Genomic DNA, 24,795 nt, shown 5'->3' with positions numbered 1-24,795 from the left:
GATTATTTTAAGGCAATGATAATAAATGCTTTAAAAGTAACCTTTGCTTTAAGCACCGGCTCTGGTCTCGCAAAAATAATGCAGTTTATCATGAGCAGCACCTGGGACCTGGTCTTGGCTGGGCAACGTCCATCAGGCATTTTACATTTGATTGTTTTGCGTCTTGCCTCGCTCCATACAACCCTTCAGCTCAATCCAGTTTTCAATCTGTCAATTTAAGCCTCGGAAAATCCATCGTTAGGAAGTCGGCAGCGGTTTGAGAAACACTGGCCTAAATCAGATCACAATAGTCAGAGGAGCACACAAAGAGATGGATGATCTTTATACTTGGTTCATGGCAGTAAATCATGTTAAACGCACACTTCATGGATCTGTATGAATCGTGCCACTGTGTTGGCAAAAAACGTCCAAACCATCATGTGACTTTTTTTTAGTTTCAGAAAATAAGGCTTCCAAAGGTCCAGCCTGGAATATTCCAAACAAAATGCTCAAGATCCAAATGTCATCCATGGAGGTCACTTACACGTAAAAAAAGACAACATCCTCCTCTTCGATGGAAATTAAAGCCACGGATCAGACGGATTATTGCACTAGGTGTGACAAGGTAGTATGAATGTGAGAAGCATGCATTAGTAGTGAACAGCATTATGAGTTAAAAAAAAAAAAGAAAAGTGATTTAATGCGGACGGTCTTGGATTTTACATCAGACATGATTAGTGGTTTTCAAGTTTCTCTTAAATGTAAAATGATTAAGATGATGCTTGTAGAAGATTTGAAACATGATAATTGGCAAAAGCAGGCATTAAAATGTGCAGAAATTAAATGAAGTGAAATGTGCACTGGAAACATTTATCATCTCAAATAAGAAGTGTTTGAAATAAGTTGTATTTATATTTTGATTGCCAATAGAACCAGCATAAAATATCTTGTTTAACTCAAAGTAATAAAAAAAAAAAAAACTTAACCTATTTTCTAACTTGAAATGAGAACTTTGGCAAATTTTAAGAAAGTCAAAATACATTCAAATCAAGATAAATATACTGCTTATGTCAATAACTTTTTAAACTTATTTAAGATTGTACATGTTTCCAGTGTGTTGCTTGATTAGTTGAGGCTGTAAGACGACAGCATATTTATGACAAAAATAAGTACTAACTATTGACTTACACACATTCAATAAATCTACTCACTAGAAAAACTCAAAACTTGAACTCAAGTCTTTCATTCATAAAAGTGTGCCGTGCAGCAAGAAGCGAAAGGCCAAAAAAAGAGGTGGGCCGAATGTCATACAAGGAATGTCATAATTGCACCCTCATTAGTAAAGATTTGCCGAAAGTGGAGCATGGCATTTAAAAAAAAATCATTCATGATTTAGAACTTTAGATCCACACATTCAGCTGCTGTGGCAACACTGAATGCCATGAGCCGACACCAGAGGGCGTCAGACATAACTGTAATGTTTGTCATGCTGCAACACAAAGCTACAACATCGGTTCGGCTTCGGAAATATAAAAAAAATCCTTTGAACTTTGGCTGCAAACATTCAGCTTTAGTTGCAAGTCTGAATGCCGTTGGCCAACAGCAGAGGGCGCCAGATATACAGTATTCACTACACGTTATTACCTTCCCAGCTGCAGCACAAAGCTACAACATGGCCACGCTCTCAGGGGTGCAGTTGAGATGTGTGGAGGTGCTGCTGCCCCCGGGGGATTTGAGACCTTTGGTGGCCCCTCCCAGCGCCCCTCTGGACCCGGGGCCCATCATGACCCCGGGACTGTGGTGGTGGGTCTGCGGGAGACCGGCCATGAGGGTCTCACTGGTGACCGTGCCGAACTCGTAGGTGAAGGTCCCGTAGAAGACCAGGATGTCCACAGTAAAGACCCACTCGCAGATGGCGGCGGCGTGCTGCAGGACGAAGCTCTCGTGGATGAAAAACATGCCACCTGAAAAAAGGCGGGGCTAAGGAAGAGGAACGTTTCTGGGACGTGTATGAGACCAAAGGAACATATTTAACGCCTTGGTAAGTCCCTGTGATGGTTAAATGTGTATTTTCAGGGTGTTTGAAGTGTCCACAGTCCCTTCCTGCTGTTTTCACTATCGGGGAAACCCTTAATATATTTGGCATATTCAATGTTTTTAAATGTGATTAGGATCTTATTTAATTAAAAGAAGAAATACACATTTTAATTACCGGTAAAAAACACAAAACAAATGCTTTTGGGTCGGTTCTCTGATAGTGTATTTTCACAAGCAAGCTGCAGGGGGAGCTCTATCGCCAAAGTTACTTAGTTCTGCTTTTATTTAGATGTTTGAACCGTTAACGGAAAACTAAATGATCAGTTTGAAGAAAAGGTAAGGACAGATTTTGATCCTGAAGGTACCAATAGTGTAAGAGTAGTAAATTACTGCCTCAACATCATTTTTTCTATTCTTTTTTTTTTTTTAAACCGGGTACGAAAAAAGAAATATATAGGCATCATGTGTAATAAATATTTAGGTGAAAATATGACAATATTGGGGAATAACCAATCCTGAAAGTCAAATATATCCACACATTATGGTATAAAGAGCTGAGAATACTTTCAGGTGTACCCAATTATTCATTTGCTGAAGTGAGAACAAAACACACTGCTCCAACAGCTGTGTGACCGACACACGCCTCAGCTGCTTGAAAAGGATACTCAAAACAAGGGAGACCATGGCACCGAGGGCCAGGGCCACTCTGAAATGAGCCATCCAGTAATCCAGCGCCGTCACAGCCACTCGATACGTGAGGACACACTGGAGACACACAAACAGCAGGCCGGCCGGGAATGTCACGCCCGCCCCGACATAGTGCAGCGACTTGGCATGGTCCACCTACAGAACAGGAACACAAGAGGGCTGAAGAACACACAATCATATCAAAAAATATACTATGTTGTGTTGTGTGTTGACAGAAAGCATCAGCTGAATATGTCTTGCAGGTGATGTCATTGATGTGAAGCTAACCGGAGGCACTGCGCTGTCTGAAGCCGTAAAGATCGGGCATGTTACAGGCTTTTTGAGAAATGATTTATAAATGTTCTGTCTCACATTTAAAAAGAAGAGGAGACATAAGGAGAATTGTATATTTTATTATTCCTGAAAAGTGGCTCAGGAAATCACAGAAAGGTGATACAGGAAGTAGCTCATCTGCAGCAGCTTCACGATCTTTGCATGATGTAAATAAGGCTCCAAACTCAGGTCGGGGAGAAGAAAATCGGCTCTAAATCTGGAACATTATCTGCAGTGTGTTCCTGTAATTTGAACTTTGTTTTTAAGGCAATTTTGTTTTTAAAAGAACTGACCTGAATGACAAGAAGTGAGCAGATTTGTGCTGTTGAACAAGTCACAAACATTCAGTTAGTCACTCACCTTGCTAAAATCAATTTTGTATTTCGTATTGAGTTCATCAAAAACTTTTCAGGCTGTTTGTTAATGTGTGTGTCGTGTCACCATGGTAACTGAGCTCCATAGTCATACATGCAGTTCCCCCCAGCGTGACTCACTGCAAAGTATAAACTGAGGTTCTCTTTAGTAGAGATGTGGATGGATAGGATAAGGACTAAGGAGTGCATTGAATTCTTCCGCTGCAGAGTTTCCATTGCGCTTTATCGATCTGCTGCAAACGTCTGACAGATTTTAGGTTTAACATCTTGGATCCAGAGTCCGGCTCACGTCCTGTCAGACAGAGCTCCGGCTCACGCACAGAGCCGTCAGACTGAGGGCAGCGTTTGCTCTACAGAGGAACAGCGGCTACACACAACAGCTTGAGTGTGCGTGTGCGTGTGTGTGTGTGTGTGTCAGCATGCATCTCGCTGCCAGGAAGAACAGAGCAGGAGAGAGCGCTGAGTGACAGGTGGCTTTATTATCACACAACAACACTTTGAAGCATGCGAGTAGAACAGGGCAAATGCTGGTGAATGAATTGAACCAACTTTATGAATGAATGCTGCGAGTGGTGCCATTTGGTGTTGTACATTTGTCCCTCTGAACAGTTTCAAGTTCCTATGTCTAAAAATAGGCTTACTCTAGAGGATTTGTAAAAGATAAAGTCCATTTCTGTACTAAAACAAAGCCTTCATGAAGCCACAGCTGCTCATATCGGAGGCGGCGTATTAAGAATAAAAAACTCGGGACCTGGGAGGGCAGACGCGGAGGGGCACTCGGAACCTGCTACGGGGATAAGTCCATTTACGTACATCCAGAAAAACAACCTAAAGCAAGCCCAGAAACTATATCTGCAAACCGTTGTTTTTCTGAATTGGAGAGATTTTGACGGTCAATGGAAACGCAAGTAACAAAACTCCAGAATCAAACGACTTATTAGGACAAAATTACAGCACAAGTGAGCGTTTTACCTGGAAGTTGCCGACCATGACGAGGCCGACGGCGTTGGTGCAGCCGGACACGAGGGCGCTGGTGTTGACCCAACATCTGTGGCTGTGCTCGATGACCTGGGCGTATCGCAGAAGGCACACCATCACCACTGAAACAAACAGAGGCTTTTAATGTGGAGGCGTGCGCTACGACCACTGCACTTTCATCATTTAATTTGGCTCAGACGTTTCCAGGGCAGCTGACGAATTCTACCGTGTTTGTATAATGCGCAAGAATTTGAAGGGACTTTTCAACATCTTCTGAGAGTAATAGAAATCCTTTATTTTGTCTTTTTAAATGGATTAATTAATTATACACTGCGTTAGGTTCACTGACACAAATGCCCTTGTGTATTCTCGTTTCACATTTGGCAAATCGTGCGGCAGATGAGATTTTCCCAAAGCTTGTTTATAATTTTGTTACAACCTTGAATTTACAAACCTGTGATTAAAAATACTCTAAAAAAGGCAGTTCCAGCAGTGAACCTTTCAGCGTTGACGTTTAACTGGAGAGTCAAAAGGTCCGATGCTAACTGGACAAGAAACAGCCATGATAAATACACTTGGAAATGTTAAAAGGCGGAGCGTAAACATCAGTTGTAATTAAGCGGTAGAGGAAAAGCAGGGGCATCTGGAGAAAACGGGGCAGAGCTGAAGGTGATAAAAGCGGGAGGAGTGATGGAGGGAGGCCGCCAAGGAGACACGGAGCGGACGGCTGGGGAAGAGGAAGGAAAACTGCATTCATTATTGATTAGTGCGACCGAGCTATTTCAGGCCCCTGTGTTTCAGCCTGAAGTTGACCGGCACAGGAGGGAATTAATAACGGCGCACATGGGTTTTATCTTACGACACTGCTACGGTTACACACAAAACGCTCAGAACACTGTCTGCCTACACAGCGCCGCCTTTTTGAAAATAGACTTTAAAGCAGCTCTGGTTGTGTACAAGTCTCCATGCTCTAGCACCAAAGGGCAGCTCGGACATGTTAGTGCCATATGAACCATCTCAGACTCCTGCTGGTGCCAGAGTCAGGACTAAACATGGACCGGCCTCCTGCTGGTGCCAGAGTCAGGACTAAACATGGACCGGCCTCCTGCTGGTGCCAGAGTCAGGACTAAACATGGACCGGCCTCCTGCTGGTGCCAGAGTCAGGACTAAACATGGACCGGCCTCCTGCTGGTGCCAGAGTCAGGACTAAACATGGACCGGCCTCCTGCTGGTGCCAGAGTCAGGACTAAACATGGACCGGCCTCCTGCTGGTGCCAGAGTCAGGACTAAACATGGACCGGCCTCCTACTGGTGCCAGAGTCAGGACTAAACATGGACCGGCCTCCTACTGGTGGCATTTTTCCTGTTGTGTGAAGTACTTTGAATCGTCTTGTGTATGAATTGTGCTCTACAAATAAATAAAAGTAACTTGCTTTTGTAAAAAAGGATGACCCTTTTTGGAAAAAATATAAGTGTAACATTTCTGACAAACATTGCCATTTATGTTTCAAATGATTAATTACAATAATTACAATTTCTAAACAGCTACTAATAATAAAAGCTCCCTCCCAATGACAGACAAACTATTACTCTGTATTTACAATGTCTATTACGATTTTATCAACCCAAGCTACGCCTGTGTTTATCATCTACAAATGAGGAACATTCACTGGGATAGGCTGCAGTCACCCGCGACCCCTAACGGGAGCAAGTGGTAGAACATGAATTAATGAAATGAGGAACATTAACACGGTACAACTAGGACACATTAAATATGCTCGACTTTTGTTTGAGCGTCAGATTGGGAGTTGGTGTTTAGATCATAACCTGTCCCAGAGTCTTACCCATGAAGGCTCCCACATTCCCGATCAGACTGAACAGGCAGCTCTCCGGGGGGAACGAACCACATTTACTGCAAGACAGAGTCGACAGAATTAACATAGAAGAAGAAGATGAACTTTATGTCATGTTAATGCAATCCTATCGCTAACCATCTGTCTCCATTTATGTCTTTGCTGGATAAAGAGTAGAAGATTCTGGCTGCGTTTGGCTGAACAAGTGCGTTTTCCTCTCAGAGCCGGACAAAGGTGCCTTACATTTTCGTAGCCATGGCTGCCCTGGGGGAGACTGACAGAAGCGAGGCTGCAAATCTGCACCATCGGCCACTTCAACCAACACACCACAATAATACTTGGCAACATGAGGCGTCTGCATTAGAGCCACTGCTGCAGCACTATCCAGGCCCAACCCTGCTGAGCTCTCCAGACGAGCTCAGCACTGACAGGACCACTCTTTACATAGCATCAGCGTCATTACAATTCAGTAAAGATGGAGGCACATTTCACAAGTTACACATTTCAACAGCTCTAGTTTCTAATCAGGGTCATAACAGTTGTAAAAATAGACTTTGTTCGGGACAAACGGAAAAACAGAAACATGAATTCACATGACACCGTTTGACAAGAGCACTTTTGTACTTGGCAGTGGCTGGAGGCAGAGTGGCCGATTAGGCAAATACAGAAAATGCAAATGCAGTTAAGAGTGTGAAATATTGTGCTTGGGAGACATTTACAGACACAGACTGCTGAGTACAAAGAATACATAGATTTGTGACAAACCTGATGAGGGGTATGTCCTGGAGGGTGCAACATGTTTTGGGAAAGCCGGGGCGGGGCAACTCCTCCATGCAAGTTACATTGTAGGACCTGTGGAACATTACACATTACAAATCAAGCGTTTGCAGAGAAGGGAATGAGGCTTTTAACAAGGAGTATGAAAATAAATTGGAATATATTAGGAACAAGATAAAAACAAACACTATTGAAGAGATGTGTACACAATCTTAACTATTGGTGGTAAAGACAAGAGCCTGAACAGGTCTCTGCTTTGTTCGCAGATGATTATTTTTCAGTATTTTGAAGTATTATCTAAAAAAAAAATCATACATTTCTCCGTTTGCTGCACCATCACCGTTTCTGAACTGACTTTTGCAAAAGAAGCATATCAGACTCACCAGTTTTCCACAGGACAAACATGGTGATTCATCACAGCCATGGCGTAACTGAGGCGAGAAAAACACTCCATAAGTCAAAGCAGGAAAAGGCAAATGTCAAAGATGGAATTGTGACTCAGACCGAGGCTTTGCAGTCAATGAGCAGCAATATATCATGCAATATTCTGTTAGCTACATAACAGGTATTTAAAAACATGTGTAGTTGATACATCAGACAGTATAAGACTGGCCCAATGAGAAGAAACATCTCATTTTCACTAGGACTTCGGGAGCATCAGGGAGATCACCATGACGACTTAGGGTTACATTTTATTTTAGCCACATAATCATTTAGAACAATTAATAACTACAGCAATTTATTCTCATTTCTTTTTGTGGATGTCACTGAGGTTTACTTGGGAAAAATAAATGTTGTTCGCCATTAAGAGTTTTAACTTTAACAGTGAAATCCCCTCTTTACATTTTCTCTCACATGGTTTGATTTCTTAAAGCTGTTGGGAATGAGAAGTAATGTTAATGTGAGATTTAAATCAGGTTATTTTCCAACTTCACACTTAGTGAGTTTTTGTTTATAAGAGTTCTTCTATTAAGAGTTTTTTAAACTTCCTATAAGTTATCTGTCCTTTTCCTCTGTATCTACCTGCGTTGCAACAACGAAATTTCCCCATCTGTGGACAATAAAGGAATATCTTATCTTATAACAATATACATCTGAAAGGCTGCTATTAAGTCATTAATAGCTACACGTTCTACTATTTATAGCTCCACCTACTATTTATCTCCATTTATACACATTTTCCATCAATGCTATTAAAGGCGGTATGGACGATTTTTGGCGATTTGAGAACGCAGGCGGAAGTGCGCATGCGCACTCCCCCGTGCGGACTGATACAACACACACGTGCGTTTGTTTATTAGCGCAACGGAGCGCATCGCATCTCTCGTCTCCCGTAGATTTCTGTCCACTTCTGCGTCAGCTCGAACTGTCTTTCTCCGTCTTCATTTTGCCCCGTACACTGAGGGAACTATATTATGATAGATCCATGTGCTTAGACACGCGGAAACGTGGGGACGAGCCTGACGCGGCTGCAGGTGAGCGATAGGTGCGTTTTATGATTGATGCGTGGCAGGACTAATGATTTATCCACACCACGAGGAAATATGATAAAAAAATAAATTGCTGAAAAAAAATCGTCCATACCACCTTTAACTTACATAAAGCATTACTTAATATTTTGATATATAACAATGATAAACAAATTCTTATTATTCTTTTTTATTTTCATTTTTAAAGGAGGACCACATTAAGAGCTAAAATACCCAAAACGGATGAACCCACTTTTAAAATATTTAAATGACACATACAAAAAGAAAGGAAGATAAAAATTCAGAATCAAATGAAGACCAAGTAAGAAAGTTCAAATGCGGGACTAAATCAGGACGTGAACTGCCACACAGCAAACAGGGCATTGATAGGTTTGGGACTTACACGATCCATATCCCTGTGATGGAGAAGGCAGACAGGCTGACAGGCAGGACGATCCAGGCAGTCATTGGGCTGGCAGTGCGCAGACTGTGTCCGGAGCATGGGGTGAGAGGGGGGCACGACACGAGAAGGGAGCGGGCGGGCGAGCGACGGGGCAGTCGAGGAGGAGGTGAAGAGGTGGAGGGTGTGATGGGGTCACTGACATACAGGGGGACACACGGGGGGAGGCATGAGAGGCTCTTCTGCTCCACAGGGCCCTGCTTCCAGCATCAGACTGAGAGAAAGAGCAGAGCACAAAGTTACAAACTCCAGAACTGACCAAGGAATTGTAAACCTGCAATAAGGAGGGTATTTATTATAAACTGATGAGAAAAGCTTAATGCAATTTACAGTGTACCTTCTGCCCCTCGTGTGCGGTCACTTGTGTAATCAGGCACAAATTTAAGTGCACAGATCACTTTTTTTACTAGATTTTTTTTTTTTTTTTTTTTTTTTTTAAATAGTACCCACATTTTCCTCATCCACTTCCTTGAACTGTTCCGTTTTCATTCAAGACTTATTTACTCTGAGGTCGGACAGTCACGATAAACGATAACAAATGAGGTCGGACAGTCACGATAAACGATAACAAATGAGGTACGATCAAGGATGGGCAATATTGACAAAAATGTATCTCTATTTATATTTAAGTATCTCGATAAAGATAGCCAGACGATATTATGACAGTCCAGCAGAAATGTGTTAAAACATGTCTTTAAATGTATTGGTTATCAACTTATTACTATTTGAAAGTTTACGGCTTAAAAAAAATGTGCATATTTTCAAAGCAACAGTCACGCTATTACATTTTTGATATATTGTTTTATCAAATGATCAAGATCTATAATATTGAAACCACTGGCTCAAGAACTCTAAAGTTACAAAATCCCACTAACCGCTTTTCTAAATCGATAAAATCTTTGAAAAACATGAGCTGCAACTGATTAAAATTTGCATGAAACACATCAGTCATCAGTTAAAGTCTGCAATTTGTCATAGATGTTACTTAATCCGCACTCTAAAAGCTCAGATCTCCTTGTACTACATGAAAATCACAAAAAGTCCCCACTTTAAGAAAATGTACACACAGTAAATATTGGGCCACAAAAGATTTTGTCACAGCTATTATTTATTGAACCGTCAGTCAATATAGTAATTATCCTGAGGAATAAGGAAAATGGTATCCGAAATATAAATCCTTTCATAGCAATGATTTTTAAGGGTTGTAACTCGATTGGGGAAGGTCTATGTTAAATACTGCAATCAAAAGCTAAAACAGCAAGACCACAGTAGAACATTAACAAGCCAACGCTGAATGTATCACGTTACTGTCATATAACTGACATATTGCATGATCATATTATACAATCAGTATCAAAAAAAAAAAAAAAAAGAGAATACACTAATTTTACAAGTGTTGCAATTAAATGAGGGAAACAGCCTTGACAAGAAGGCTTCACAACGAGTAAACAATGAACATCAGGTTCATTGTTAAAACAGCCCAAGGCTTTTCTTCAGGAAGAGAGACCCAGGACTTGGTCAAGGTCAGGTCTGTGAGGAAGGCCACTCCGAGTGTACGGTTACAAGTCTGTCCTCTAGTCATGAGGCAATACAGTGAGAAATATCAGAGACAAATATGTCAAAGATTTGAGTACACAACATTGTCAAATATTATGTATTAGTTATCCAATGGTTTAGATCCATAAACCAAAAGGAATACAGATTAAATAAAGTTAATTCATTTTTTGTGGCCGTGCCCCTAAGGTTAGTCTAGCTTTTATCAATTAAGTAACCAACTAACGCAAACAATTATTTTTAATTGTTAACTAATTACAATTATAGTGATTGATTGTTGCAGCCCGGTTTGTAAGTAAGATACAAAGTGTAAGACTTAAATCAATGAGCCAAATGTCTGTTCCTGGTTGCCATTGTGCAGGGGCCGCTGTAGGTGCAGTGTATAAACAGGATGTCATTTCAAAGGCAAGTGTTTTAGTGATTAAGAGTTTTCAGAGCAGACTTGACGGGACAGAGTGGCCATTATGAGACCCCCTACTCCCAGAATAGTGAGTCACTGCCCCATCTGCTCCAATACTACTCCTTCTGCACTGGCAGCGCACAACAAACAAACCTTCAACTGCCACAGATAATGGACATTTGAGCTCACCAATATCAGAGACAGTAGATCACGATGCTTCTCAAAATAAAGCCTTTGTTTAGATGCATTAATAACTATTCATGCACCATTATTCACATGAATACGCCCTCATTTAATTTGTTTGAGGAATGCCCTTATTTACAAATGTAACAATATTTGGCATATTAAACGGTTATTAAACACTCAAGTGGTGGGAGCACATTGACCGCACTGCTGCACTTATAAGGACAGATTTGACAGTCTCCAGGCGATGTGCAAATTGTTTCCCCAAAAAACGTATTTCCCTCAAAACTGTTGTTCTCCTTCCTTAAGGTGTGATCCAGTGCCTCTGAAAGGGACAAAAACTGCAATTTGTGCACAACATTGTCTCAAAGATACCAAAGGTTTTGTATGATAAACTTAGCTTTAACAAAGAGGCAGTTCAAGGACATTTTATTCTTCCAGTCACAGTAACAAACTCATGTTCAGAGCTATGAATGAAGGCTTGAACGAACAAACAAATATTTAAGATTTTATTTGAACATGGCAATGCAATTATATGGAGGTGTACTAACTGTACCTGCAGTTTTCTAATTGTGTTTTTATTTTTATGTAATGTCATGTTTGTTTGTTTGCTTGTTTTTTTAACTGTGTGTAATCCACACAGTTAAAAAAACAAGACAAAGACCCCAGGACAAATGCAAACAAATAATTAGATAAATCTATTAACTATAAGTAACTTTGGTGATTAGTTTCAGCTTTAAACGTCTTGTTATATGCAACGTTGAGAGGATTTTTTCCCATTCAAAAGAGAAAATATTTCTTAGTATTTTCACTTGAACAAACCCAATACTCAAATGTGTAGCATTAGCTATACCAACTCAAGTTGGTAGTTCACAATAATTGAATAAGATGAATGTGTTTTTCCACAGCAGAGACAAATGTACAGGGCAGGTGATGTTTAGTAGGTCAACCAGAGCAATACAAAGGCAATCCAGGCTCATAAATCCAGTTTGTTCTGACAGTAGTTCAGACAGTACTTTAGTAGTTTTAGACCCGTAGCCTCAAATATGTTCTATTGATTTGTTTTATTTTCATTGAGAAGGACCAAGTAGGGAAACGTTTCATAACCAAAAAAGCGAATATCTTTGTAGCAATATTCTATTGGTCACTTTTAAACAAGCACAACTGACCACATTTATCCTGACGCCATTCAATCAAAAGACCTTTGTTTTATGTTACCGCGTTGACATCACACTAATATTTAAAAGACACAAATATTTAACGATAAACTGTGGATATTTGACATTTTCCACCGCTTCACGCAGCTGCCTACAGTAAATTGAAGCCGTTGATGACCGTTATCTGGGTTAGCTTGGTGCTAACTAAGTTAGCCGGCGAGCTGCTCCAGCTGTCGACACTTGACACTTGACCGGATCAACATTTGCGCAAACCAAATCATGAGACGCTGAATCATACAGCGCAAAAGGAGAGAACTAGAACAAATCCCAATCCACGTAGTGACCACAGATGAAATGATACGTACCTGGAGCTTGCTACTCCAAGCCTACAGCTCAACAACCTTGGTTTCCCTTAAAACAGCGGCGATTTCTTTGTAGATGGGGCTTCTCGCAAAATAACATCCGCTTAGGAGTTTCACAATAAGATATTTATGGAGTAAAGGAAGAAAACGTTGAGTAAAAACCTGGGCCATATGATAAAAATAACATATATTTGTATATCATATATATATATATATATATATATATATATATATATATATATATATTTATAATGTTGCAACACAGATTAGGTACAGAAATATAGACAAGGTACATAAAAACAGATTAGGAACAGAAGTACAATACTTAATATTTAAAAAAATTACACTTATTCTTATTTACAGCTATGGACAGAAACTATTGCACCAGGTATGATTGACATAATGTCACAGTATTGCACATGACACACACACACACACACACACCACACCACACCACACCACACCACACCTCACCACCCACACACACACACACACACACACACACGCACACACACACACACACACACACACACACACACACACACACACACACATACACACACACACAGATGAGGATCTTAATAAACTAAACCAAACAACAGTTTCTCATTTTATCTACAGATATGTTACACATTACCACAAATTATATCTTTTGAAAAGCTCAAATACATTTTCCAGGCCACAAAATTTGCATTTATAGCCAATGTCAATTAATTTTGATTTTCATTTTGCCTCAAGTCGCCTCCATTTAGGTATTTTTAACAATCTGAGCGTTTTAATTCGTCTATATAACAAACTCAATATGCAAAACCTTGTGCAGTGGTCAGGATTTTTTCCACCAAATGTTTTCTTCACAACAGTAATTATCCTCATTATTCTTATTCCAAGCAACAATCATTTCTAAACAAAGATAAGTAAGTAGTGCAAAATAGAGCAGTAAATACATGTATCGGCTCCATCTACTTTGGGGACTAAGGTTCCATTTTGCATAGGGCCCCCATAAATACACAAACGGCCCTGATTTTAAACTATCTGTCAGATGACCTTGGCACATTTCTAAAGGTCAAGTTCAATAGTGAGATTATTGTTGCAGGAAACAAAAATCTGTGTTTGGATTTGCAGCTGTAAATAAGAGAGTCGGCACAGCACAAGGATTTACATACAGGGAGAATTATAATCTACATTCTTTCTTTACTAAGCTGCTTTGAAGAGACCACATTTGCTCTGGAAACAACAGAAACAGGAAACGACCTGAAGACCAGATAATATTATAGTAATCCTCAGAAGAGATATATTACAACATAAGTGTACAGTTATACATTGTTCATATTGTCTGTGTACAATAACAAAGCACAGGCAGGAAGTTCAAATCACCATCGCACTTACATTCCCACTGTGGGTCAATACAAACTTTATTCACCAATACCTTGATTGTGCTTATTATTGTAGGTTTTGTCCTTGATTTGAATAGCAAATCCAGTTCATCCCCGTCATCACGACACTCACGCACTGACAAGTTCTTCCTGTTTTAATGTCGCTGACTTAAAACACTATATTGTTTTAACATAGTAGAAAAAGCTTCAGTTGTAGTCATCTGGACTCAGTTAGAAAAAATAGACGTTTCGACTCTCATCCAAGAGTCATTGTCAATTGACAATGACTCTTGGATGAGAGTCGAAATGTCTATTTTTTCTAACTGAGTCACCCGCGACCCCAAAAGGGAACAAGCGGTAGAAAATGGATGGATGGATGGAGTCCAGATGACTACAACTGAAGCTTTTTCTACTATGGAACACGCCTGGACGAATGAGGGATTACGCCGACATTGTTTTAACATGTGAGCTGGGTTGGCACCAGGAAGTTAAACTGTATAGTTGTTACAATTAAGGGGTTATGTAAAGCTAATGAAGACACACACAAAAGAAACACATTTTAAGATTCTAAAAACATACGCTGAAAATGTCTACATAGTATGGGCATTGGACAATTCTGTGTAGAGTTCATGTAGGATTTAAAGTTATACATGCAAAATATGAATGAGAAATGCACAGAACTATTTTGAGCGAGTTATTTTTACATCACTTTTCCAGCATCATTGTAGAACCCCTTGGCATGAAAAAAATTAGAAAAAAAGCCCTGACACGCAATGGTATTTTTCAATCATAGCCTTCCAATATGACTTCCTTTGAATAATCTGTGGGGATTGGAAGAAGATTAAAGCATGACAGTGATGTCCATACATTGAAAAGAAACTACATCTGCAACAATTCAACAATGTTTCTACATCCGATTTTCGAGAAACTATAAAACATTAAATTAGGTGAAATTTATTGACAAAAAAGGGCATTTATAGTGAATTTTCCATGCCCGAGCCATGCCCAGAAGCCAATGCCAGGTCAGGGAGGGAGGCAGCTCAACAGGGGATAATGGTATTTAGATGTCCAGTAAGCACGCGGATCCTCTCAGTCAGCAACATTAATGGGGCCATGAGGCATCCTGCTCACGTCCTGTGCTTAGGTGCAGGGGTATTAGACACAGTAGTGCTTCTATAGTCTGCATATAGTCTGCACGGTGCTCTGGGTTCAAAATGGGGAGCACAGGAAAGGTGGTTACCTTCTTAAACAGGAGGCAGAGTCTTTTCCCCAACTACAAAGTAGGGGACAAAGACTTGAATAGGAGGCCTTCAGAGATTGCTTATCCATTGGCCAAAGAGAGCAGCGTGAAGAGCTGGAACTCTCTGCAGGAGCTGAGCCGGGACATCTACGACATCTACGCTGAGTATGAAGAGGAGTACGATGATTTATACCCGCAGACAAGACAAATCTCACCATCCAAGAAGAACTACATGATCAACATCAATGTGGGAGGCAAACCATACCGAATAGCCTACAAGATGGCAGCCAAGTACCCCAAGACTAGAATAGGTCGCCTGGCCACCTACACGGACCACAATATGAAACTCGACCTGTGTGACGACTACATTGTGACGCACAACGAGTATTTTTTTGACCGGGATCCGGACGTTTTCCACTGCATCTTTAACTTCTACAGAACTGGGGTGCTGTGGATCAAAGATGAGCTATGTCCACGTAACTTTCTGGAGGAGATCAACTACTGGGGCGTGCGAATCAAAAACACAAACCGCTGCTGTCGGATTTCTTTTGAGGAGCGACAAGATGAACTGAACGAACAGTTAAAAATCCAGAGGGAGCTGGAAGCAGAGCTAGAGACTGAGGAGAACGAGGATCTGTTTCACGGCATGTTCTTGGGCAACATAAGACGAGCCATCTGGAACCTCATGGAGAAACCATTTTCATCTGTGAAGGCTAAACTCATGGCCGTGGCTTCCAGTCTGTTTGTCCTCATCTCACTGGTGGCCATGACTTTGAATACAGTTGAGGAGATGCAGTACTGGACTCCCAGTGGTCAGCTGAGTGGCAAAACCTACTGGGAATATGTAGAATCTACGTGCATTACCTTTTTCACTATGGAGTATATACTTCGTTTAGTTTCCACACCAGACCTCAAATCTTTTAGCAGGAGTGTCCTCAATACAGTCGACTTGGTTGCTATATTACCAACCCATCTCCAAGGAATACTGGAGCTTTTTGATAGCAGTGGCAACTATGTCAAGCATGAGGCGGACATGCAGGCAGTGGGGCAGGTGGGAAAGCTTGGGCAAGTGCTGAGAATAATGAGACTAATGCGTATATTCCGTATATTAAAACTGGCCCGACACTCCACTGGACTGAGGGCATTTGGCTTCACGCTGCGCCAGTGTTACCAGCAAGTGGGCTGCCTCTTTCTCTTCATTGCGATGGGAATATTCAGCTTCTCTGCCATGGTTTACACCGTGGAGCACGACATGCCACAAACAAACTTCACCAGTATACCTCATGCATGGTGGTGGGCTGCGGTAAGTAGATCTTTGCACCTTGCCATGAGCTGCAGGGTATATAAATAATAACAAATGGAGGCAATATCTCTCTGTGCAATGTCTATATTGTGAACACTGTGGAGGGTAAGTGCCAGGCAAACACATTTGTCAAACTAATCAAGTAAACAGGGGCCAATATTGCCTTGTGGTGCAAGAGTAACCAAGTGAGCACGACCAGAGAAACTAGTTCAGAAACTACTTCGATTAAATTATCGCAAATTAACACCTGTATTAGGGCTTGGCGATATTGACAAAAATGATCATATGGAAAGTTTTGGGAGTGTCTCGATCCGATAGATGTGTCTTAAAACATTTCTTAAAATGTATTAGTTGCGGTTTAATGATCAGACAAGTGTGAAATATGTGTAAAAAAGTTTCATGTTTTTTCTTTTACAATAAATCTAAATGTAGTTATATATTTCCCACCTCTAACATGAATGAACTCATGGTTGTTTAATTAACGGAGCAGTGCTTAAGGACGTAACCTAAAACAACAGCCTGCTCAAGTCAACACAAACAGGTCAAGCATGCCCAGAAACGCTATAGACTTTCAGAGTAAATAAAATGTTGTGATTAGAAAAAATCTACCATATGTTGTCTTTACCCCGGTTCCTCCAAAACCCGCTAACAGGTCATAGCAATGCCTCCTGCCTCTAATCCCGGAGAAGGAGATGATAATCCTTATAATCAGAGTAATGGGCTCCTGCCACAGTGCCCAGGCAATATGCAGCTTTTCCTTGACCTTTAAGAAGTGCAGGCATCTATACAATCTGTTCATGACTTATAAAGGAGTCACAAATGTGGTACGTGACAATGACAAACATGACAAAAAGCTGCAGTTTGGATACATCAAGTGCCATTGGTGAAGGGTGTAAATGACTAAAAATGCATGTGTTTTAGTTTGGGGTGTATTTTCTTAAACCTACTCAACCACAACCGCTTTTGAGTCTCTTACAGGGCTGCACGATTTGAGTAAAAATATCGAATTGCGATTTCGCTGACAAGTATTGCGATTTGCAATTATGTTTTAACAATAGGATTCTGTTGAATGTTTTTAAACGTGTCCAAGAGATTTGACAAAAATACTGAACTGAACAGACAGACTAATATAAGAACATGGTTACAAACATGAGTCGCACCAGCCAAAAAAATGCATAATAGAGAAGAAAGAAAAAACATATATAAGTTGCACTGGAGTATGAAATGCGCTTTGCAAGTGTGAAAATAACAAATAATATCACATATAAGTCGCTCCGGAGTATAGGTATATAAGTATAAATATAAGTATAAGTCGCACCCCGGCCAAAACTATGAAAAAAGGTGCGATTTATAGTCCGGAAAATATGGTAGCAATTTTTAATGCAGAATAAGAGGATATTTTGTTGATTGTGGAGGAAATGATTGTACCTCAAAAATGGCACCCTATTTGTGTATTCGTCTATTGAAATTGCGATTTAGATTCAGTGGTGATTAATCTTTCAGTCCTAATCTCTTAATTTGTAACTCTTTTGTAACTACATCAGATACATTGACTGTATTTGTACCTTTCTCCTCTGTCTGCCTGGGGGTTTCAGCAACAATACCTGAAGTCTAAGTTACTAATTTGTCCACCTTCCCCCCTTCAGGTGAGCATCTCCACCGTTGGCTATGGAGACGTGTATCCTGAGACAATACTGGGCCGAATCTTTGCTTTCATCTGCATTGCCTTTGGGATCATCCTCAACGGTCTGCCCATCTCAATCCTCTTCAACAAATTCTCTGACTACTACTCCAAACTCAAGTCCAACCAGTACACTGCCTTCCAGAAGAAACGCGGCAAAATTAGGTTTGCTAAGAGGACAGTGGATTCATTCAACAATGCTCTGGGAAATCCACATTGATTTGATGACATCGACAAAGATATTGAATATGACCAAGACGTTTGTTTGCTGTAAATCTGTTTCAGTGTAAATTACAGTACATTTGAAGAAAGAATACATAAACAAGACGCCTACATTTATTTTAATTGTCTGCTTTTCCACAGGATTATGAGCCTTGTTATTACCACATTTGCTTACTTTATGCTTGTAATAGCCTACTAAATCTTACTAAACAACTTACAGTTTATATTTGATACGTTTTCTAATAAATAAATGCAATTTATTTGCTCAAAAATGTTGTCATGTTTATAACTTTGTGCATCTTTACTATTGATCTTTACTGACATCTACTGGGTAATACTAGACATGCAAGCGACAGACTTCCAGAGGTAAATTCACTCAAGTTGAGTACTTATTACTTTTAATCCACTACGTTCAAAAGATGAATATAATATAGGATTTTTACTTTAAAATATCTCTCATGTAAAGCCTTCTGGTCACTTCGGATTTGATTTGTGCATATGTTCACAGGTTTTCCCCTTGTACAGGTTATAGGTGCAACATGTCACTGATAGTTTGTTGTGACTTGGCTTTAATCTATTGCAGGGGTCATAAACAACAAGCAATCTACAGCTCTAACAAGCCTGGAGTAGACTTATTCTTGCTTTTGTTCTGGAGATAGTGTATACAAAATATTCTAGTAATTTCATTAATTTTTCTACCTATTCTAACCAAACATATATTAATAATAATTTATTTTTTCAACATTATAAAGGTTATAGTTTTACAGGATGGACTGAACTGCCACAACGTTACACCTATTTATTGAAGGTACGGTGCTCAGAATACTTAGGTAACCTACTTTAACTCAGAGGTGGTCTGCACTACATACACACTTTACAAAATCTATTTTCTACCTTGTGTCATCACATAACGTAACAGTCAAATGCATCAAATGCACAGAACTCTGCCAAAAAGCACACATATCCAGTCGTATCCAATTTTGTAACTTGAGTCAAAGTACAGATATAGGAGGGAAACGATAAATAATCAAGTAAAAGTAGTAATTAGTGTATCCTACATATTTTTGTTTGCTCAAAGCAAACACTTCACAGCACTCCAAATCTTTACACCAGGAATGTAATAAAACCCCTCATAAACCATATGAAAAGTAACCTATCTGCACTTTATACTTTTCAGTCCCGTTCAAACATGTAGTGGAGTAGAAAGTACTCATACCACTCTGAAATAAAGTGAAGTAAAAAGTATCTGCTGTAAAACACACACGCACACGCACACGCACACGCACACGCACACGCACACGCACACGCACACGCACACGCACAGTTCCGTCCACTAGGGGCAGCACTGGCTCACTGCCCTTCACTATAAAGCGGAACCATCTTCTCCCAGCGGTAAAGTCACCTCTGCAGCTAAAGGCTAAACTATCACCACAATGGCGCCTCCTGTCGCTGTATCGCCTCTTATTAAGGTTTGTGAGCCAAAACACGATATTTGAAAGTAGTTTATTGTAGTATTAACATTAGTATTGTGCCTGTATTATGTATCTTAAAGTAACTACGCTGTCTGGACGTGAAAATGCTAAGCTTTACTAGCCAGCATGCTAACTGGACATGTACAAGGTGTTCTGGTCAATTCATTGACAATAACAGCACAAAAACATGGCTTAAGCGGCAACCCGAAACATTTGAGAAAACAAGCATGTATAGCATAGTCTAATGGGTTATACGATTAAAAGGGATTGAAATAAAGCATGTTGAGTTTGCAGTTGACATTGAGCGTTGTGTCCACTTTGTTGACAACTAATCATTTAAGTGTATAATTTATAAACACTTGTGTATTTATGAAGACATGGCGTAATAATATAGTAATACATATGTAAGCGAATAGTCACTGAACGTGTGTGTTTTATACACAAACGTATGTACAATTGTATTATTTTCCATGTACTATTACTTACTTGTCATCAATAACACTTCTCTTATTGCAGACGGCGAGGTATTCAGCTCTGCTCGCTGGCATCTTTTATGGCAAGAGGAGATATGGTGAGTGTTTTGATTCGTACATTCCTGACCATTCTTGTCAAGAAAATACATATTTTCAATCACTTTTTTTACACAGATAATCTGAAGCCCATTGCTGCAGAGGAGAAGAGGATAGCAGAGGAGGAGAAGAAGATCCGTGAGGAGCAGGAGCGCATTGCCAAGCAGCTAGCAGATGGTAGGAAATGACTGGATATCTCCTGGAGCAGAGGTGGAAAGAACTGAACGTTTGAGTAAAAGTATACAGGAGTAGCGCGGCTAAAAATGTACACGTGTGATATGCTACCCAAAGTTCTAGTTAAATTTTGAATGCATTAATGGCAGCTCTGGTTTAATTTCAAACTTGATAAATTGAGCTGTTTAATTATGAATTGTTTTAAATGGCAGTCTACTTAATCTGAGCTGGTGATTCAGTGTTTTGTAGACTGTAGAAAAGCGCAAAGACCACTGAGGTTGAGAAAGATTGGGACTTGTCCTGTTCTCAGTTACTTATTTTTTTTTTTTAAATGAAGCTGATTACAATGGCATGGGTAGAATATATTAAATTACAAATGTCAAAAAATCTACAAAAAATAAAGGCCTGCAAAATGTACTCCTATAAAGTAACGGGTGTTTGAAATAGGTTATTTTCCACCCCTGCCCACCATCTACTTGAGAAATACTGTATTTAGTTAATTGTTTCTAATACATCTTTCATTCTTGCAGCAAGTGAAGATACCATTTTGAAGTAAAGTCGAGTGATGATTCCTGCTTATTCCTGCAGTTTTCCAGAGTCTTTTGCACAGTAAAAGGATGTGGATTACTGTGGCTCATAAACATCTTTCTCATCAAATAATATAAATACACGTAGTCTCATTATTCTGCCTTTAAGGTGCATAAAAGTTCATGTTTGAGAATTTTGGAAACCGATTTTCCATCACCCCTGTAAATGTTCTTTCACATGTGACCCCTGGGTCAGTGCTTTTCAACACATGAATAAAAATAAAACTCTTAATTTGAAAAGTTTGTGGTAAATGTGTATATAAGGATCATGATTCAAAGCAGGACCATCCCTATAATATACTGTGTCCGAAAAGGGAGTGTCTACAGAGCCGCCAAACTGCCATGTTATTTTTTTGTCGCGGCTCCTGAAACTGCTAGGCTATTTGACTGCGCCGGGTTAGGGTTAGGTCTTGGGGTTAGGGTTAGCCATGAGGCTATATGGCCGTGCCGCGGCTTCCAAAACTGCTGGGCTATTTGACCGCACTGTGGCTCTGCAGCCACGGCCGTCTGAAAGGTTTGTCTGTCCCTGAATAAAATTCACATATTAGGAACTTGCTTCGGTGAAATGGTACAACATGAAATGATATAGGCGTGCACATAAAATAAATAGATTTGTGTATATTTAACATTTACAGTCTGTCAGACGCAAAATTAGTGCAAAGGGATAGTTCTGATTCAAGTATTATGAAGTGTTCCCGAGTCCAGACGGAGGTGTTGGTGAGGTAAATATAGCAACAATAGTACAATCGACTAAAAATACCTGTGAATTTCCAGCAGTCTATTTGGAGCTGAGCCTTCAGAGCAGACGTGCGTTAAGAGGTAATCTAAAGTTCACACAAGCGTGCTTATAATTTTGCATGGATTCAAAAACATGACTAAAATAAGCTTCTAAAACATAAAACCCAGGCTACACCACAGAGACATTAAGTCCCACTTGCCCATGTCGTAACATTAAATCTTTTTGGCAGCTGTGGTTGTTCCAGTAATTTGTGGCAAGAGAGCACACGGCAAAAATAAATGTGACAAACCAACACAATATGTTCGAATATATCCAAAATAATACATTTTAGGGCATTTTATTATATGCAATTAATATGTGAACTAAATGTATTGAAACTTAATGGCTATGCTCTAAAATCCCCCTTTGATAAAAAACAAAACAAAAAAATCAAGTAATCCTATCCATAATTATCTATTGAACTTTCAGATCACGTAACATTGGGGTTCAAAAACACGTGTTTACAGTCGTCACGTCTGCCATGTCCCTGTGACTTCAGGCTCAGGCCGCTATCAGCTGTTATGGATCTCATTATGTAGCCGAGAAAACAATTACATAAAGCTCACAGTCTGCTGAATGCATGGGTTCACGGGCTTACAGTGGGGATTTTGTTAACTGGATTAGTACTAGATTTACGCTCTGCATTTAGGTTCAAGAAGTGAAAATAATCATTGAGCCCATCTGTCTGGTATAAAAAGGCTCTCGCAGCATCTTCACAACAACTTTGAGCACTCTACCCCATAACGATCTCTACAGACACATCAGGCATCAGGTAAGGGACAATTTGAAAATGTACATGTAAAATCGTCTAACTGGTGATAATGAATCGTTACACTTGGTCTTTTAGGATGGACTTCCAAATGGTTGCCCTGGTGATGCTTCTCCTGGCCTGTGTGGAGCAAAGCCTAGCGTCCTGTGTTGTGGAGAGCTTCACAGTGAAAGAGGACTTTGATGCCAAGAGGGTAAATAAAATACTCTTTTTCTGTGGAAAAGAGTCAAAATGTTCAACTTCTCAAATTAATTAGCTTTAGTAATATAGCCTCTCAAAATCTCTTGATAACAAAACAGTAAATGTTAAACAAATGATTGAGTTACAGATGTTTCATATATAATTATTTACATGTGGACCTTTTATTTCCAGTATGCAGGAAAGTGGTATGCTCTGCAGAAGAAGGACCCAGAGGGGCTGTTCCTTCAGGACAACATCTCGGCTGAATACACTATTGGAGATGACGGTGCCATGGTGGCCTCCTCCAAGGGCAGAGTCACACTTTTTGGGTCAGTTTATAGGACTTTGGTACTGTGGTCATACTTATCTTATTTTATGGAATACTCATCCTCCTTTGCTCCTTCTTACATTCAGATTCTGGGTTGTGTGCGCGGACATGGCTGCCCAGTACACCGTGCCCGACCCTGGCACCCCCGGCAAAATGTTCATGAACTACCAAGGACTGGCCAGCTACTTGTCCAGTGGAGGTAGGCTTTTCCACAAATACTTATTACACATAGAATAAATCATTACTTATCAAACTGGTGTGGTTGTTTAGTATTGTTTACTAGAATCAATTTAATTAGGTTTGGATCTAGTTACTCTGCAGAGCTAAAGATCCTAATGAAAACCCCGCTTTTTAAATTCCTCCAGGTGACAACTACTGGGTGATTGACACTGACTACGATAACTACGCCATCACCTACGCCTGCCGAACTCTGAAGGAGGACGGGTCCTGTGATGATGGCTACGCCCTGGTGTTCAGCCGCAGCCCCCGCGGTCTGCCCCCCGCCATCCAGAGACTTGTGCGCCAGAAACAGGAGGAGGTCTGCATGACCGGACAGTTCCAGCCCGTTCTCCAGACTGGTCAGTACCACATCTTAAAATAACACTGGATCATTTTACTACATTATATATAACCGTATGTACAAGTTATAATCTGCTGGTTTAAATGTTTTTTATTAAATACTATCTAACATGTAGATGTAATTTTATATAATGATGAAAAGTAATGTATTGAGAAACACAGTAAAAGTTGTTTTTTCATTATAGACCTATTAAAGTTCTAGAGATAATGGTTACATTTTCATGACCAGAATACTCAGATGAAATCAGATTTTTGTGTGGTGTTTACATCAGAGGAATCAGATGATCAAAAACGCCTAGTGATGTGCGTCACTGAATCAAATTTTGTAGAATTAATTTAACATCACTTTTTTTCAATCTTTAAAATATTCTTTCATTTTTGTCACATGAGTTGCAGTTTTTGGATAATTTTCCATATCCTGTTTATGACATTTCAGATAATGATAAGTCCTTTGGTGTGCGTGGAAACATAGCAAATAATAATTAGTGGACTGATAATCTGATTTGCCTGAGATGTACACAATACTGACCCTTTTGACTCTCTCTCGTCTTGTAGGAGCCTGCTAAATCCACCACGGGCCAGACTCAACACATTACCTCATTCAATTCCCAAACAAGACTTTGTCCTGGACCGAATTGGTTCAATAATCCTATTATGGATCTGATCGGTGCTCACTCTGTCCCGAGATTAAATTAAACGGCTCTATGCAAATTCACTTACTGCCAACCCTGTCATCGTGACGCCTAATCAGAAGCATCATAACAAGTCGAGATCCACGTGAAGATTGTTTTAAGGGTTTTCATCTGGTGTAATAACAATAAATGTTGTTACTGAATGTGCTGTTGTTGTAGTCATCATTTGTACATCAGTCAAATCCTAGTTTAATTTTGTAAATTCATAAAAACCTGGAATATTCGTAATATTTTCACCTCATGAA

The 24,795-nt window shown here is 40.0% G+C and overlaps 3 protein-coding genes and 1 long non-coding RNA gene across 6 annotated transcripts in view; 3 read left to right on the top strand and 1 right to left on the bottom strand.

Moving 5' to 3' along the window:
* Positions 1–1,048: 1,048 nt before the first annotated feature.
* Positions 1,049–12,735, bottom strand: LOC140347126 (transmembrane protein 150A-like). The gene is made up of 8 exons (XM_072433462.1): positions 12,607–12,735; positions 8,891–9,161; positions 7,402–7,449; positions 7,007–7,093; positions 6,233–6,300; positions 4,383–4,510; positions 2,682–2,859; positions 1,049–1,943 (listed from the first exon to the last, which is right to left on the bottom strand). The coding sequence occupies exons 2-8, from the start codon at positions 8,953–8,955 to the stop codon at positions 1,645–1,647; spliced, it is 873 nt and encodes a 290-aa protein (XP_072289563.1). The 5' UTR covers positions 8,956–9,161; positions 12,607–12,735; the 3' UTR covers positions 1,049–1,644.
* Positions 12,736–15,061: 2,326 nt separating this feature from the next.
* On the top strand, positions 15,062–18,442 carry LOC140347240 (potassium voltage-gated channel subfamily V member 2-like). The gene is made up of 2 exons (XM_072433619.1): positions 15,062–16,519; positions 18,166–18,442. The coding sequence occupies exons 1-2, from the start codon at positions 15,191–15,193 to the stop codon at positions 18,418–18,420; spliced, it is 1,584 nt and encodes a 527-aa protein (XP_072289720.1). The 5' UTR covers positions 15,062–15,190; the 3' UTR covers positions 18,421–18,442.
* Positions 18,443–19,765: 1,323 nt separating this feature from the next.
* LOC140347244 (uncharacterized) overlaps positions 19,766–24,795 on the top strand; it is a 292,223-nt gene continuing 287,193 nt past the window's right edge. The window contains exons 1-4 of one of the 2 annotated variants that reach the window (XR_011924364.1): positions 19,766–19,891; positions 20,411–20,465; positions 20,542–20,640; positions 21,168–21,267. This is a non-coding gene — a long non-coding RNA (uncharacterized lncRNA). Of the gene's footprint in view, positions 19,892–20,410; positions 20,466–20,541; positions 20,641–21,167; positions 21,268–24,795 lie in introns of those variants that run through there. The other variant, XR_011924365.1, reaches the window with a different exon arrangement.
* LOC140347241 (purpurin-like) lies at positions 22,623–24,693 on the top strand. Of its 2 annotated transcripts, none has more exons than XM_072433621.1 (6): positions 22,623–22,774; positions 22,850–22,964; positions 23,144–23,280; positions 23,366–23,478; positions 23,645–23,857; positions 24,414–24,693. In XM_072433621.1, exons 2-6 carry the CDS (start codon positions 22,851–22,853, stop codon positions 24,422–24,424), a joined length of 588 nt encoding a protein of 195 aa, XP_072289722.1. In that variant the 5' UTR covers positions 22,623–22,774; position 22,850; the 3' UTR covers positions 24,425–24,693. The 2 variants fall into 2 exon arrangements, with proteins under 2 accessions (XP_072289722.1, XP_072289721.1); XM_072433620.1 differs by having other exon boundaries at positions 23,645–23,861; positions 24,417–24,693.

This window comes from Eucyclogobius newberryi, unplaced genomic scaffold, assembly GCF_026437365.1.
Source record: "Eucyclogobius newberryi isolate DKJ021-1_F unplaced genomic scaffold, fEucNew1.0.hap1 SCAF_6, whole genome shotgun sequence".
NCBI lineage: Eukaryota > Metazoa > Chordata > Actinopteri > Gobiiformes > Gobiidae > Eucyclogobius > Eucyclogobius newberryi.
The sequence above is the reverse complement of the archived record's forward strand: the minus strand, read 5'-3'. Positions and strand labels throughout refer to the sequence as shown.

Coding starts and splice junctions, on each gene's coding strand:
- LOC140347241 (XM_072433620.1), top strand. CDS start 22,851: ATGGACTTCCAAATGGTTGCCCTGGTGATGCTTCTCCTGGCCTGTGTG. Junction 22,965..23,143: donor AGGACTTTGATGCCAAGAGG/GTAAATAAAATA, acceptor TTTTATTTCCAG/TATGCAGGAAAGTGGTATGC. Junction 23,862..24,416: donor CCCGTTCTCCAGACTGGTCA/GTACCACATCTT, acceptor GTCTTGTAGGAG/CCTGCTAAATCCACCACGGG.
- LOC140347126 (XM_072433462.1), bottom strand. CDS start 8,955: ATGACTGCCTGGATCGTCCTGCCTGTCAGCCTGTCTGCCTTCTCCATC. Junction 4,511..6,232: donor GAATGTGGGAGCCTTCATGG/GTAAGACTCTGG, acceptor TGTTTGTTTCAG/TGGTGATGGTGTGCCTTCTG. Junction 2,860..4,382: donor TCATGGTCGGCAACTTCCAG/GTAAAACGCTCA, acceptor CCTGTTCTGTAG/GTGGACCATGCCAAGTCGCT.
- LOC140347240 (XM_072433619.1), top strand. CDS start 15,191: ATGGGGAGCACAGGAAAGGTGGTTACCTTCTTAAACAGGAGGCAGAGT. Junction 16,520..18,165: donor ATGCATGGTGGTGGGCTGCG/GTAAGTAGATCT, acceptor TCCCCCCTTCAG/GTGAGCATCTCCACCGTTGG.